The sequence below is a fragment of the Pan paniscus genome, chromosome 12 (genome assembly GCF_029289425.2).
Source record: "Pan paniscus chromosome 12, NHGRI_mPanPan1-v2.0_pri, whole genome shotgun sequence".
In the NCBI taxonomy this organism is placed as follows: domain Eukaryota; kingdom Metazoa; phylum Chordata; class Mammalia; order Primates; family Hominidae; genus Pan; species Pan paniscus.
In genome coordinates this window covers 99,021,034-99,037,072 of record NC_073261.2, presented here as the reverse complement: position 1 = coordinate 99,037,072, position 16,039 = coordinate 99,021,034, and the positions used below count along the sequence as shown (strand labels likewise).

Genomic DNA, 16,039 nt, shown 5'->3' with positions numbered 1-16,039 from the left:
AGAAAAGACAAGCCACAGGCTGAGGCAAAAATATCTGCAATGCAAATAACCACCAAAGTCTATATAAGCATATGCAAAGAACTCCTTCAAATCAATGAGGAAGAGACACTCTGATTTTAAAAATGGGTAAGAGTTAGGAACTAGCAATTCACAGAAGAAGAAATATAAATGGTCAATAATTATTATATATGAAATTAATATGAGATCTAATTTTATATATATCACGTTTAAGCCAAATTATGAAGTCAGGCAATTTCAAGTATTACAGAAGATGTCAGACAATAGAAACTCTAACTGCTGGTGGGAATAGAAATTGGTATAACTTTTTTAGAGAACAATTTGGAAATACTTAGTGAAGTTGAAGACACAGCTCCTCTATGATTTAGCAGTTCCATTCTAGGCATGGAACTAACTGAATCACTGTAATAGTGAAAAATCAGCAACTTAAATGCCCATCAATAAGAGGGAGGATATAAAATGATTCAATGTAAATATAACAAAATGTCAGGATTTGACAGAACTGGGTATGGATAAACAAGTGATAATATCTTCTTTTAAAAAATTGGTTTAAAGTGGAAAGCTTCATAAATTTGTGTGTCATCCTTGCACGGGGCCATGCTAATCTTCTCTTTATCATTCCAATTTTAATATATGTACTGCCAAAGCAAGAAAAATATCATTATTTATAGCTAACATTTATTATTATGTACCAGGGATAAGTGTATTTCATATAAAGTACTATTTTTATCCCTATTTTGTAGAAGAGGAAATTGAGATATAGAAAGATGAAGTAACTTCCTGAGATCACACAGGTAGAGAATTGAGATGGTTTGACTCTAGAGTCCCATTCTTTTTTTTTTTAATTTAATTAATTTCTTTTTTCATAGAGACAGGGTCTCACCATGTTGCCTAGGCTGGTCTCAAACTCCTGAGCTCAAGCAATCCGCCCGCCTCAGCCTCCCAAAGTGGTGGGATTACAGGTGTGAGCCACTGTGCCTGGCCCAGAGCCCCATTTTTAACAGCTACATTGTATAGGTAATGCTATTCTCTATACTACTTTTTATGCTTGAAACATTTCACGATAAAAATATGAACATATAAGATTTATAAATCTTATATGTTAATATTTGTGAAATGCAAATAAAATTTCTGTCATTATTAGTTACTAATGATAAACTATACAAAAAATAAGACCTCTTCCAGTTCTAACAGTCTATGATTCTATGAAGTCTAAACAGGAAAATTCATAAATTTAATGGGCCTTCTCTACTACTCACAATTTGCCAACCCTAAGATATATGTCTAAAGAACGTGAATAATTATATGGACCTCTGGGTTTTGTTTTTGTTTTTGTTTTAAGAGATGGGGTCTTACTCCATCATCTAGGCTGGAGTGCAGTGGCACAAACATAGCTCACTGCAGCCTTGGCCTACTGGGCTCAAATGATCCTGCCTTGCCCTTTCAAAGTGCTGGGATTACAAGCATGAGTAACTGTGCCTGGACTGAACCTTTGTTTTTATATCTAGATATCCAGGTACAGATGCACACATATTGACTTAAACATTTCATATATATCCACTGTACATGTGGAGTTACTATTTACCTGGTGCATCTCAGATTCCTGCATTCCCCACTGAACGCAATCCTGTGGTATGGAAGTGTGATATAAACATCTATTTTGTTATTAAAATTATGAGAGAGTCTTACTCACCTATAGCAATAGTCTTAATATCAATAAGATAAGCCAATTTCTTATTATCTTCTGTTCCTCGCTGACACCTCTCATTAATACGAACACTGAAACATGAAGGGTGAGGTAAGGCAAAATGGGCTGAGGTAGTTGGGATGTTTATTAAAGGCTCTGAAGTACCATATGGGATGAAGCTTTTATTTATTTATTTATTTATTTTGAGACAGGGTCTCACTCTGGTTGCCAAAGCTGAAGTGCAGTGGTGTGATCACAGCTCACTACAGCTTTGACTTCCCAGGCTCCGGGTGATTCTCCCACCTCACCTTCCTGAGTAACTGGGACTACAGGGGTGTGCCACCATGCCTGGATAATTTTTTGTATTTTTAGTGGAGAGGGGGTTTCACCATGTTGCCCAGGCTGGTCTTGAACTCCTAGACTCAAGTAATCTGCTTGCCTCCTCCTCCCAAAGTGCTGGGATTATAGGCATGAGCCACCACACCTGGCTGAAGCTTTTGGATTAACTGGAGGACACAGAATTTAGGAGTCCAAAAGGAATTATTCTGGGTTTCAGGGATTCAGAGAATCTTGTGAGGTTACCTGATGAGGTGGGGGTTCATGAATTCAGTGCGTACAGAACCCAGGGTGTCATTATTCCCATATTCCACCAGGGTTAGCTCTCCGGCATTGAAGATCATGCATACCTGGGAAAAATGGAGTTGTTATACGGTGGAAAGGCTACATGAAGAAAGACAGTAGTGGGAGGTGTACTGTCAGTTCAAGGTGACTACCACTTTTCTCCTTGTTCTCTTACCCTGCCAATTTCATCCTCCCTGTTTCTTTATCTGCTGTTTCCCTATCCCTTGCAACTTGCCATCTTTATGACACAGAAGCTAGAAGGAGGCTTATCAAGATGGTGATGGTGAATCAAGCTCTACTCACATTCTCATTTTCAAAGAAATACTTCTCATTGCCACCAGATCCTTGCCAGGCTATCTGTAACGGGAGAAGACTTAAGAAGCAATGTGGATAAATACCCAAGATAATGCCGAAAGAATGAAGAATGACAGGTTGGGAAGTGGAAAGATATATTTACGTAGGCTTTGGCACTACACAAAAGAGGTGCTGTATCAGAATCTGCTCTGGTCCCTGAGAGAAACCAGAGAGATTTTCTGAGAGATGGCATAAAAACAGTCCAAATATGGTGATTCATACTCTGGGATTATAAAACTCCTGGGTCTCCTTCCCTGAAACCAGGTCCCCTACACCAGAATGTTAGAACTTCTCATGGAGAGCTTACCCCTAGGGATTTTGGGTCCCCACAAATATTAAGCCAAGATGCCCCATTCCCCACCCTACCCTCAATTTTGGTTCCTACCTCACTAAGCCGATTAGTGTTCAGGTCCCCCAGCAGCAGTGTTTCTGATGTGTGAGCCACCAAGTAACGTTCCTTTCCTAGGATTTTCACCTCTTCCACCTCATAGCCATAGTGTGACTTGAGCACCACTCGGGTTCCTGATGACAGGTTCTTCACAATCACCTTGGTAAAGGACAAGTCTGAGCCCCTTAGGCTTCCCCAGCCCAAAAGAAGGGTGAACAACCATGCCCTTTGCCCACCTCCACAGCACTAAACAAAGCTAATACCTTGTTTCTTCCCTGGGTCTAGGATATTGTTGATAGTAATGATATCTTATGTTTATATGGGGCTTTACTATTTATGAAATGCTTTCCTATATTATCTCTTTTGACACTCATAATTTATATAATTCTGAAAGTTCCACTGGGTAAAACCAATCACTCTATGTTCTCATGGTCTTTGTACAAACCTTATATATCATTGATCACAGTGTATGTATTGATCAGTTGATTGACTGACTTGACAGGGTCTCAGTATGTTGCTTAGACTGGCCTTGAACTCCTGGGTTCAAGCAATCCTCCTGTCTTGGCCTTCTGAGTAGCTGAGACTACAGGCATGTGCCACTGCATCTGGCTAATATTATTTTTTGATATGTCTGTGTCCTCTGTTATAATGATCTCTTTGATCAAGGGACAATGTCTTACAGATAATTATCTGTGTATTCCCAATGCCTAACACTGCTGACACATAGTAGAGAATGAATAAATGTTTCTGGAAAGAACAAAAGAATGAAGAAACCAATGTATAATAAATGGAAGGACAGAGGTAGAAAAAAGAGAAAAGTGGGCCCAGGAACTGAGAAATTTTTAGCTTGCAACATCATACACAGTGAGCTCAGAGGCCTTAAAACAACAGAGTTCACATTTATAATCCTATTTATCCAACTGCCCAATTGCCAGTGTGTAGCCAGTAAAGTTTTAAGTCAGGAAGGCTTAAGTGGCAATCTCTGCACACCTTATGCCTGGTGCTTAAAACTTTTCTTTTTTTTTGAGACAGAGTCTTGCTCTGTCACCCAGGATGGAGTGCAGTGGTGCAATCTCGGCTCACTGCAAGCTCCGCCTCCTGGGTTCATGCCATTTTCCTGCCTCAGCCTCCCAAGTAGCTGGGACTACAGGCACCCGCCACCACGCCCGGCTAATTTTTTTGTATTTTTAGTAGAGACGGGGTTTCACCATATTAGCCAGGATGGTCTCAATCTCCTGACCTTGTGATCCGCCCGCCTCGGCCTCCCAAAGTGCTGGGATTACAGGCATGAGCCACTGTGTCCAGCCAAAACTTTTCTTATAATAAGCTGCAAGAACTACAGCAGGAAAGTTACCACGGTGTTGCCCTGACATATTCTGTTGCCCAGAACAGCTCTTCCAGAGGGATGAAGATTAAATTTGAACTATGGCTGTGGCCAGAAGGCAGGGAAATGTTATAAGGAGGAATGAGCCACGCAAGGTCTCAGTGCAGTAGGCTACCATCCTGCTTACCTGGCTAGGTCCCACATACGTCAACTCAAACTTGTTCTTGTAAATACTCCTTCGGAGGCAGCAGTCAAACTGTTCCACCCCACCACATAGTGTGCCCTAGAAGGGAAAGTGACAGCATAAAAGGTCACACACATAGTACACTGGCATGGGGAGAGTATCTAGAGACATCCTCAAAACCTAAGCTCTAGAGTCTAGAGAAGAGTTGGCAGTGAAAGAGCTGGCAGTTTTTGGAATTACCAAAAGGAAAGAGGCTACAATCATTGGACTCAAGGGCACAACATATTAATGGGATAAAAGGGAAAAACTAGCCCTGCCTACACACAATTTTTTGTCCCTTTTGTGACCTAGGGTAAAGTATGAATTTCTCTTTCCTGCCTTTAATGCCAGAATTTTAGGTCAGGGTCAAAAGGAAAGAGGAGATTCTGTAGTGTCAGGGAACAGTGCTTTAGGATAAGGCAGGATTTTTTTCTAGTTTGGTGAAAGTCACCAATCCAGAAAGGGATTACTAGTAACACACCACACAGAGCCGTGAGCCATCCCGCTTCCAGGCCAAGGCAGTGATGGTGTATAAATTGGTAATCTCCTTGGGCTTTGCCTCTTCCCAGATGCTTCTTTGAGGGATCCAGTTGAACACCCGAAGCCTGAAATAAAGTATGTGGCTTTTAGAAGAGATTGAGGTTGTGCTAAAGAGTGCAAATGGGCTGATAATCAAAGGAAATTAGTCTTGCTATATCAGAAAAGAAAGGAAATAAAAAGAACAGACAAGCTAGGCAGTCTAGCAGAAGAGGATATAAAGGTACACAGGAAATAAGCTGGGAAAATCAAGGCAAAACTAAAACAGAATAAGAGTGAGGGGAGCAGAGAAAACAAAAAGACCAGGGCAGGTGAGAAAAATAAGCTACTAGGAGCAAAAAAATATGGAACAAGGAGATAAATGGTAGGAGTCAGTGAAGAAAGAAGAGAATACGAGGAGACATAAGATTGAAGGGGATAGAAAGACAGGACTGATAAAGCTGGGGTTAAACACATGCCAGAGAAATGATGAGACCTGGAACATGGCGTTTATCTGCTGTTCCATCATTCATTCATTCATTCGCCAAACATCTGAGCATATCTTAGATATATATAGCATATAGATGCTAATCTAGGCACTGAAAAGATGAATAATAAGCCCCCTTCTCAAGGACTCTGATTTAGCCATCTATCTGGCTAAACAACAGTAGTTTGCAAACAACAAACTGTAATATAATGTGAGAAACTCTAAGCGGTCTCAAAGGGGGCAATGGAAACAGAAAATAGAGATGAATTCTGCTGTGGAAGTGCAGGGAGAGGCACAGAGACAAAACAAGAGCCCAGGACATTTTGGAACTGCCAGCACACCAATGGATAGCGGGAGCAGGAAGAGGAAAGTGCATGAATTACATACATACATTTGATTCTGCTCCAGTCTCGCACTCTGGCTCAGAATAATTTGGCTAAAGCAGAGAGTGTTCGCAGGGAAAGTAGGCAGTAGATAAAACCGGAAAGGGGACTTACCTGTCATAACTTCCTAGCACAACAGACTGGCCCCCAGGACTTGATACAGCTGTGGTGAACTCCCGCTCCTGAGGGTCACGGCTATAATCAAAAGTTTGTAGCACGTGGCCTTCTTTTCCATAGGCTACAATTTTCCGATCACAGCCTGCAGCCACGATGCTATTGGTTGCCCATGCCAAGGCATAGGGTGGACACGGGTGGTTAACCAACTTCCCCTAAGACAGAAGTAGAGGGTTTCAATCACTCTTCGAAGACTCCACCCGAGAAATTCCTCACTCTCAACACCTGGTACATTCACTCTGACCATCATACCCTGCAGAAATCTCTTCCAACATTTCCCTATCCCAACACATCCTAATCCTGAACTCTCCACAAATTGTCACACACACACACACACACACACACACCCCTATACACATAGGGGTTGACCTTGTGCTCTAGAAAAACCTCAAAATGCTTGTATATTGGAATTTTCTTTTTTCTTTTTTTTTTTTTTTTGAGACAGAGTCTCACTCTGTCACCCAGGCTGGAGTGCAGTGGCACGATCTCATCGCTGCAACCTCCGCCTCCCCAGGTTCAAGCGATTCTCCTGTCTCAGCCTCCTGAGTAGCTGGGATTACAGGTGTGTGCCACCATACCAGGCTAATTTTTCTGTTTTTAGTAGAGATGGGGTTTCACCATGTTGGTCAGGCTGGTCTCGAACTCCTGACCTTGTGATCAGCCCGTCTCAGCCTCCCAAAGTGCTGGGATCACAGGCGTGAGCCACCACGCCCAGCATGTATTGGAAATTTTTAATATGCACCTGGTAAAGCTCCTCAGAAAAGGAGATGTGCTACACATTAACCAACACCGTCTGGGCCCACAAAGAGCATAGGGCTTCTTTTTTTAAGGAGGGTCAAATTTCAGTATTATATGAGTAATTCTTTTTTTTTTTTTTTTAGATGGAGTCTCACTCTGTCGCCGGGGCTGGAGTGCAGTGGCGCGTTCTCACCTCACTGCAACCTCCCCTCCCGGGTTCAAGCAATTCTCCTGCCTCAGCCTTCCGAGTAGCTGGGATTCCGGGCACATTCCACCATGCCCGGCTAATTTTTATATTTTTAGTAGAGACGGGGTTTCACCATGTTGGCCAGGCTGGTCCTGAACTCCTGACCTCAGGTCATCCACCCGCCTTGACCTCCCAAAGTGCTGGGATTACAGGAGTGAGCCACTGTGCCCGGTCTATACAAGTAATTCTTTTTTTTTTTTGAGATGGCATTTCACTCTTGTTGCCCAGTCTGGAGTTCAATGGCATGCGATCTTGGCTCACTGCAACCTCTGCCTCCCAGGTTCAAGCGATTCTCCTGCCTCAGCCTCCCAGAAAGCTGGGATTACAGGCATGTGCCACCACGCCCAGCTAATTTTTTTGTATTTAGTAGAGACGGGTTTCACGTCAGGCTGGTCTCCAACTCCTGACCTCAGGTGATCCACCCGCCTCGGCCTCCCAAAGTGCTGGGATTACAGGCACGGCCCACAAGTAATTCTTAATGTAAATGATTCAAACAACACACAATTATATAGAGTAAAACGTGAAAGTTTCCTTTGTATCCCCCATCTTTTTCCTTTCCCCTTTCCAGAGTAAACTGTTAATTCTTTTTTTCTATGAATCTACATACATAAATATATATATTTTACATAAATGGGAATAATTTTCACTTTTCATTACTCTAAGAGTTTTTATTTCCCTTTGTCTCAAGGTCCCTTTCACCTGATTCATCCCTTCTTATAAGCAGTAAGCTCCAGGCTCCTAAACACAAATCCTCTCAGTGGCCACATCCAACTTTTTCTCTGTCCCTGAGTTCTCCTCTAGCTTCCTCTCTTAGTATCTCAATCCAAATGCCTTAGAAGTCCAACCTCCTCTAGGAGGGCTCCTGGAATTTCCTTATCCCCTATTCCACAGCATCTTTTTTTTTTTTTTTTTTTTTGAGACACGGTCTTGTTCTGTCACCCAGGCTGTAGTGCAGTGGTGCTATTTCAGCTCACTGCAGGCTCAACCTCCTGGGCTCAAGTGATCCTTCCACTTCGGCTTCCTGAGTAGCTGGGACTACAGGCCCATGCCACCATGCCCGACTAATTTTTGTATTTATTTTTTGTTTTTTTGGTAGAGACAGGGTTTCACTGTGTTGCCCATGCTGGTCTCAAACTCCTGGACTCAAGCGATCCAAGCCTCCCACAACATTCTTTATTCATACCTGTGACTCTCCAGAGCCTTCATCATCAAAGAAATACCTAACGATGGTACCATCTGCATGACCAGAGAGAATTCCTTTCCCAGAGCAACTAAAAAAGGAGAAAGGAGAGAAATACAGGAAGAGACTATTTTATCTCACCAAGAAAGCCCCTTTCTCTGTCAAACACAACCTTGTCTGTGCTTCCTGCTACCAGTTCTCCTGCCTTTCATACTATGGTCTTGCAGTCCAGACTTCCCCACAGCATTTTCCTAACACTTCCAGACTCTAGTGATACTACTCCTCTTTACTCACTTTGTTGTCAGGGACACCACGTAAGACTCTGTCCCATAGATGGTAGATGATTTATTAGTTTTGGTGTTTGCTAAACGAACCTGAAAATGGAAAAATTGATACAAGTATGGTTAGGCTATTTTGTATTTAACTAGGCCCTAAGAAAAAAAGGAAAAACTGTCCCACAAAACTGGTCCCTATGCATTCTCCCCAGTACGCAACTTGATCCTAAGAAAGAGGATGAACCATATTCCTCTCTCCAGAACCATTATCCCTACCACCCCCTCTCTTGTGTTTCCCTTCCCTCTTTTACCTTCCCTTCAGCCAGTCCAAAGACAATGATGTATTCTGCCGGCCATTGCAGACAAGTGACAGCACTCTGCGTGAAAGGAAATAATGAAAAGGATAACCCCATCTGTGTGGGCCAGCACTTTTATAACAACTTCAACACCCCACCACACACCACCACCTCAATCTCCTATAGGGAAGGACACAGCAGGGCTCTAAGGAAGACAGCAGATGACCATGAACAGCCATGAAGCACCATCCTTGCAGTAGGAAAAGTCACATTCAGATGTTAGAAATGCAACTCCTGGCTGTATTTATAAGTAGATATACTGATATATGTTTGTTCATCCTAAGGTTCCAGGGACTGGTCTGAACTTTACCGTCTGGATGAACTTGTTGCAGATGACTTTCTTGTCACCCCTGCCAAACAAAAGAAGGGAAACATATTAAAAACCACTTCCAGGACGGGCGTGGTGGCTCATGCCTGTAATCCCAGCACTTTGGGAGGCCGAGGTGGGAGGATCATGAGGTCAGGAGATCGAGACCATCCTGGCTAACACGGTGAAACCCCGTCTCTACTAAAAATACAAAAAATTAGCCAGGCGTGGTGATGGGCGCCTGTAGTCCCAGCTACTCGGGAGGCTGAGGCAGGAGAATTGTGTGAACCCGGGAGGAGGAGCTTGCAGTGAGCCGCAATCGCGCCACTGCACTCCAGCCTGGGTGACAGAGTGAGACTCTATCTCAAAATAAATAAATAAATAAATAAATAAATAAATAAATACCACTTCCATAAACAAATTGCCAAAAATGATGCTGAGGGAAGAGAAGAAAGAGCAGATTTCTTCCCTGGCCCAGTAGTGTTTCTGACTACTCTGTAGGAGCCCTGAAAGGAGGCATATGAGGGAGCCTAAGCAGCTTCAGAACAATAACAAAGATGTGACATCACTCTGGGCTTCCAGGATCTCACAGGGCCTCCTGTTGACCTTGGACTGTTTCCTCTAGGGATGGGATTGAAGAACACGTGGGACAGGTGAAGGCAGAAAAGCAAAAACAGACTCCAGAAAGTCTCTGCCTTCAATGGCCAAGCTTGGCTTCTCATCCCCTGTATTTCCCCTCCCCAGTGAGGCATTTCTCTTGCCTTCCCCTTCTTTCCTGGGCCATCCCATCTCCCAATCTCTATCCTCACCAATCTTCTCCAATCTTGTAGACATAGATGATGTTGTCAGTCTGTCCTATGGCAATTTTAGTGGAATCAGGAGAAAAAGCCATGCCCTTCACCATATAGCTCTTCCTGCCATACTAAGAGTTTAAAAAAAAAAAAAAGAAAGAAAAAGAAGTAATGAGTACACATGAAAGAGAAAAGAGAAAAAAAGGCATATGTGTGCTCCTAAGGGAGCTTGAGGATTTATACTGAGAAAAAGGTGGGGTATGCCATTTCCTATGCCGATGGCTAGAAGGCAGACTACGTCTTTCAGGTTGTAAGACCCCATCAATAGGTTAAATAAGGTACACATGAATACACTGTTTACCTTCATGTCAGCTGGTTTGGTGGAGAATTTATCTCTCCGTTCTCCATGTTCATCATACAGCAAGACCACTCGGTCCACTGTGCAGACAGCAAATTTGGCATTGTTCTGGGACCAAGCCATGCAGGTCACCTTTGCAGCTCCATCCTGTAGAGGCAAAGGGGTAAAAAGAAACCCATGTGCTGGTCTAGAATGCCAAAAGCATTTCTAGCTTCATTAATTCTAGTGTAATACTGGTCAATTTTCTTCCTGTCACGGTTCTATCCTCAAAACAAAGAGATGCCTGTGGCCCATGCTGGTCTCCAAGGCCTTCAGATCCTGGACTGTGAGAACAATAGGCTTCTAGAGACTCATATGCAAATGCACTAAGAGGCAGGGTGCTAAGTCAACTGTATCAATGAATCCCTGCAATGGCCTCCTCGTTTCCAGGTCTGCTACTGAAATAAATTCAATTAGTCTGGTAAGTTTTGGTCATTAGCCATTCATTCAATTAATATTTTTTGAGCACCTTATTGATCAAGGCACTTGGCCAGGGGCTGAGAGAGAGACAAAAAGCAAACCATAGATCCTGCCTCCACATCTAATAAGATGGTGCAAAATAGAAAAGTCCTATTAAAGTATGTATAAAGTACTGCAATAGTTTGGAGAAGCCTGAGAGAATTTTATGCTTCAATTATCAAAATTAAGCTTTGAAGAATGAATGCAGTTGAGTAGGAAGTTATCTGAGATGGGAGGAATGGCAATGAGCAAAGGCAAATTCTGGACAAGAAACAGTAATTTAGTTTATTTGAAACTATTATACCTTATAAATAGTAGAATAGACGGGGTAAGGCAGGAAAAACAGGCCAGCTCAGGAAGTCTTTGAAGCCAGGCAAAGGAGTTTGGGCTTATTTGAAAGGAAAGGGAGAGACAGTGAGAGTTCAGGATGGGGGAGTACGAGTTGAGACTCAGGACGAATAATCCCACTTTCTTTTCTTCTTAACTACCCACTTCAGAGAAACCCAAGTTAGAAGTTATCTCCAGGTGAATTATTCTGACCAGATCTGACCCTTCCAACACTAGCTCTGGTCCTAAGGGACTAGCTCTGCTACTAAGGGTTTCCTTCCTTGAAAACAAAACATTTTATTCTGCTTTTCTTCTGCCCCAATTGTTTAATTATTTGGACACTAGAGTTCTGGCTTAAAACATTGACACTTTACACTCCAAACTCACCTATCTCCAAAGTCAGAAGTAAAAAGTCTCTTTTCCTGCAAATCCTCAAACCAGAAAATAGCCACACCACCATCACTATGATCCTCTAACTCTTCATTATATTAGGTTAGAAGGCCTGAGGGCTCCTCATCAATCTTTGCTGATCCTCCTGCTTTATCGCTTTGCCCAATTCTGGGCATTCAGCCCTACCTGCATCATGACATCATCTTATTTTGAGAGACTGAAGGAGGATTTCATTTCCAATTTTTCCATTAGGGCGGAGAAATTTTTAAAGTACAGATTCAATGGACAGCTTGCTGAGCAATGAGCACAAATCTCTGTCTTTTTATTTTTTTCTCCAACTGAGGAGAGAGCACAACTATCTTTGTTCTAATTTCCTTCTTTTTTTTTTTTTGACGGAGTCTCACTCTGTCCCCCAGACTGGAGTGCAGTGTCACAATCTCAGTTCACTGCAACCTCTGTTTCTTGGCTCAAGCGATTCTCCTGCCTCAGCCTCCCAAGTAGCTGAGGCTATAGGCGTGTGCTACCGTGCCTGGCTAATTTTTTTATATTTTTGGTAGAGACATGGTTTCACCGTATTGCCCAGGCTGGTCTTGAACTCCTGACCTCAAGTGATCCACTCACCTTGGCCTCCTGAAGTGCTGGGATTACAGGCGTGAGCCACCATGCCCGGCCTGTGTTCTCATTTCCTCCTATTGTCCAAATGCCACACCCTCTGTGAAGCCTTCCTGATTTCCATAATCAATTAATTCTCCTTTCTCTACAATATGTACCTCACTAGATTGTTTTATTAAGTGAGGTAGGGAATAAAATAATAAGAGCTTGCCTTTAACAAGTACTTACCATAGAATAGGCATTTTGATAAGTGCTTGACAAGCATAATCTCATTTTACCTCATAACACTGAGGTAGATGCTATTATTATCCCCCTTTTACAGATAGATGAATGGAAGCCCAAAAAGATTAAGTAATTTGCCCAAGTTCACATACACAGTTTGTAAGTGGTAGGACCATGATTTATTTATTTAATTAATTTATTTTTTGAGGCAGAGTCTCGATCTGTCACCCAGGCTGGAGTGCAGTGGTGCGATCTTGACTCACTGCAACTCTGCCTCCTGAGTTCAAGCAATTCTCCTGCCTCAGCCTCCCGAGTAGCTGGGATTACAGGCATGCGCCACCACATCTAGCTAATTTTTGTATTTTTAGTAGTTTCACCACGTTGGCCAGGATGGTCTCGAACCCCTGACCTCGGGTGATCTGCCTGCCTCGGCCTCCCAAAGAGCTTGGTTTATAGGCATGAACCACTGCGCCTGGCCTAGAACCATGATTAAATCCATGTATGTGCAAATCCATAAACCATAATCCCAATTTCTTTATTAAGGTACCCCAGTACATATTACACACTCAGTTATGGAACATCTTATTTATTTTTAAGACACAGCCTCACTCTGTCACCCAGGCTGGAGTGCAGTGGTGTGATCACGTCTCACTGCAGCCTCGACCTCCTGGGCTCAGGAGATCCTCCCACTTCAGTGACCCCAGCAGCTGGGCCTACAGGTGCTTGCCACCACACGAGGCTATTTAAAAACAATTTTTTTTTTTTTGGGACAAAGTCTCACTCTTGTCCCCCAGGCTGGAGTGCAGTGGCACGATCTCGGCTCACTGCAACCTCCACCTCCCGGGTTCAAGCGATTCTCCTTCCTCAGCCTCCTGAGTAGCTGGGATTACAGGCGGCTGCTGCCACGCCTGGCTAATTTTTGCATTTTTAGTAGAGATGGGGTTTCACCATGTTGGCCAGGCTGGACTTGAACTCTTGACCTCAGGTGATCCGCCCGCCTCGGCCTCCCAAAGTACAGGGATTACAGGTGTGAGCCACCGCACCTGGTCAAAATTTTTTTGTAGAGGTCTTGGAATCTTGGGCTCAAGTGATCCTCCCACCTTGGCCTCCCAAATTGCTGGGATTACAGGTGTGAGCCACTGGGCCTGGCCAGACATCTTATTCTTATTAGCTTTGTATTATTCTGTCCTTTGAATTTTGAATGTCCTTTCCTCTTGTCTATCAATTTTTCACACTGCTTTTCAGTTTACAATGCTCTTTTGTGTATATTACTCTATATAACTCTTCCCCAAGTCCCCTAAAGTTGCTATTAGTACTCATGTTTTTACAAATGAAGAAGTTGGTGAGTGCTCCGAGACACTGTATAATAAAGGCTAAAGTTAGAGATATCAGATCATTTGTTTAAAGTACTGGTGGCCAGTCTGGGCAACATGGGGAAACCTCGTCTCTACAAAAAACAAAAACAAAAACAAACAAACAAACAAACAAAAAATTACCCGGGCGTGCTAGCGCACGTCTGTAATCCCAGCTACTTGGGAGGCTATGGCAAGAAAATCCCTTGAACCCGGGAGGCGGAGGTTGCAGTGAGATCGAGCCACTGCACTCCAGCCTGGGCAACAGAGCAAGACTCTGTCTCAAATAGTTAAATAAAGTAGTGGTGGACCTGAAATAAGGACAAGGTAAGAAATTTTAAAAAGAAAATAAGAAAGTAGTGGTGGAGCTAGGACTTAAATTCTGGTGTGCTAACTCCAAAGCCCACCCTTTCTTCACCATGTTTCAGGGCTCCTCCCCTAGTGCCCAGCCTCTCCTGAATCAGAATACACGGTTCGGTCTTTGCACTCCCCCTTCAGGGCTTGCACCTAAGGCGCTTATTTAATTATGGGCACATGCATACTCGCTGCTTACATGTGCACCTCACCCTCTAATACGAGCCTCCTGAAGGGAGGGACATAAGTCGGGTGGTTTGGGATTCCTACGAACCCCAGCATGGGGCCTGTACACAACTGATGTGAATGAAATGTAAGGAAAGCTACAAGTCCTTAGCCCTGCATCTCGCCTCCTGGACGCTGTATCGACAGGCCAAGATCCAGATCATCGCTATATCCCTTACAGCCTTCTGCACACAGTAGGAGGTCAACATCATTAAACTTCAGTTCCCCCACTTTTCTTGGAACATAAAGCATAAGGGGGAGGGACTGGCACGCAAACTCCTCACCTGAGGGCTCAGCAGGGTCCTCAGGTGCTTCAAGTGCATGACGCACACCTGTCTTTCAGATGCTCCTAGACAGCGACAACTCCCGTGGTTACCTGGACAACCCGCCACGCAGCCGCAGCGACAGGCACTGACGCTTATGCGACCGGAGCGCAACACGCGTCGCAAGGTCACACGTAACTTTGCGGCGAAGCAAACAGAACGTGCGCAAGCGCGGTGAGATCTAGGGCGGGCCCTTGAGAGGGCTTCATGAATGTTCTCCTTGACCAATCCCGTCGCCGCATGCAAACTCAAGACCAAGCCCCGCCCACAAGCCTTCAGCCAGCCCCAGGTCCTACGTCATAGCGGTCCGTCTCGCTCTTCGATGTACCTGACTTTCTGAGTGCACTCTCTTAATCCTCACAACTCTGGAGGGAAGCAGGGCGGTTTCCATGATAGGCCTTCTGCAGTTGACGGAATTGTACCCAAATAAGTTACATGATTTGCACGGGATCGCAAGGCTAATAACGATAGCTAACGATGAATACTCAGTATGTGTCTGCCAGGTACTGTGTAAAGTACTGTACGTGCATTTATGTCATTTAATCCCAAAACCACCTTTTGAAGGGGATAGCGTTATTATTAGTCTCATTTTACATAACAGGAGACTCAGGGCACTTGCTCAAACTAACACAGCCAGCGAAGGACTTGGAACTGGAGTTCAACCCAGAGTTAGTAGCTTTAAACAGCTTTTATGTTCCTTCTCAACTCCTAGCTCGCTCTCTCCATGCCACGATACTATAACCTGTCACACTCCCATCCCAATAAATGACATTTATTCTCAGAATCTGAAAGATGAGTGTTTTGGAACTAGCTGCCAAAGAAACGTAAGGTACCCTACTTCCTAATTGGGTAATGGTGGGTTAAAGACTGCTGTTTACATTGGAATGTTTTTACGGTTCAGTTTGTTGTTGTTGTTGTTTTGAGACAGAGTTTCATTCTTGTTGCCCAGGCTGGACTGCAATGGCGCGATCTTGGCTCACTGCAACCTCTGCCTCCCGGGTTCAAGAGATTCACCTGCCTCAGCCTCCCAAGTAGCTGGGATTACAGGCATGCGCCACCACGCCCGACCAATTTTGTATTTTTAGTAGAGACAGGGTTTCTCCATGTTGGTCAGGCTGGTCTCAAACTCCCGCCCTCAGGTGATTTGCCCGCCTTGGCCTCCCAAAATGCTGGGATTACAGGTGTGAGCCACCGTTCTCGGCCTGTGGTTCAGTTTTGAGGGCAGACCTGACTTGGCTCACCCGATAGGTTGTCTTGTGATACCTGGGGTTAGAGATTGGTTAAGTAGAAAAGAGACTGACTTGTTGAT

General features: G+C 43.9%; 1 protein-coding gene and 1 non-coding gene across 3 annotated transcripts in view; both read right to left on the bottom strand.

Moving 5' to 3' along the window:
• The window catches only part of IFT172 (intraflagellar transport 172), a 44,196-nt gene extending 29,296 nt beyond the window's left edge, over positions 1–14,900 (bottom strand). The window contains exons 1-15 of one of the 2 annotated variants that reach the window (XM_034952842.3): positions 14,692–14,838; positions 11,230–11,313; positions 10,431–10,574; positions 10,088–10,200; positions 9,282–9,321; positions 8,927–8,992; positions 8,635–8,714; positions 8,344–8,431; positions 6,116–6,330; positions 5,097–5,220; positions 4,580–4,675; positions 3,066–3,227; positions 2,630–2,683; positions 2,288–2,391; positions 1,712–1,797 (exon numbers count right to left, since the gene is read on the bottom strand). In XM_034952842.3, the coding sequence (XP_034808733.1) occupies positions 1,712–1,797; positions 2,288–2,391; positions 2,630–2,683; positions 3,066–3,227; positions 4,580–4,675; positions 5,097–5,220; positions 6,116–6,330; positions 8,344–8,431; positions 8,635–8,714; positions 8,927–8,992; positions 9,282–9,321; positions 10,088–10,200; positions 10,431–10,550 (1,348 nt within the window). In that variant the 5' untranslated portion in view covers positions 10,551–10,574; positions 11,230–11,313; positions 14,692–14,838. Of the gene's footprint in view, positions 1–1,711; positions 1,798–2,287; positions 2,392–2,629; positions 2,684–3,065; positions 3,228–4,579; positions 4,676–5,096; positions 5,221–6,115; positions 6,331–8,343; positions 8,432–8,634; positions 8,715–8,926; positions 8,993–9,281; positions 9,322–10,087; positions 10,201–10,430; positions 10,575–11,229; positions 11,314–14,691 lie in introns of both variants that reach the window. The other variant, XM_003827109.5, reaches the window with a different exon arrangement.
• LOC112438930 (U6 spliceosomal RNA) lies at positions 567–668 on the bottom strand. Its single transcript, XR_003027248.1, has one exon. It is a non-coding gene; the product is annotated as a U6 spliceosomal RNA (small nuclear RNA).
• Positions 14,901–16,039: the final 1,139 nt, after the last annotated feature.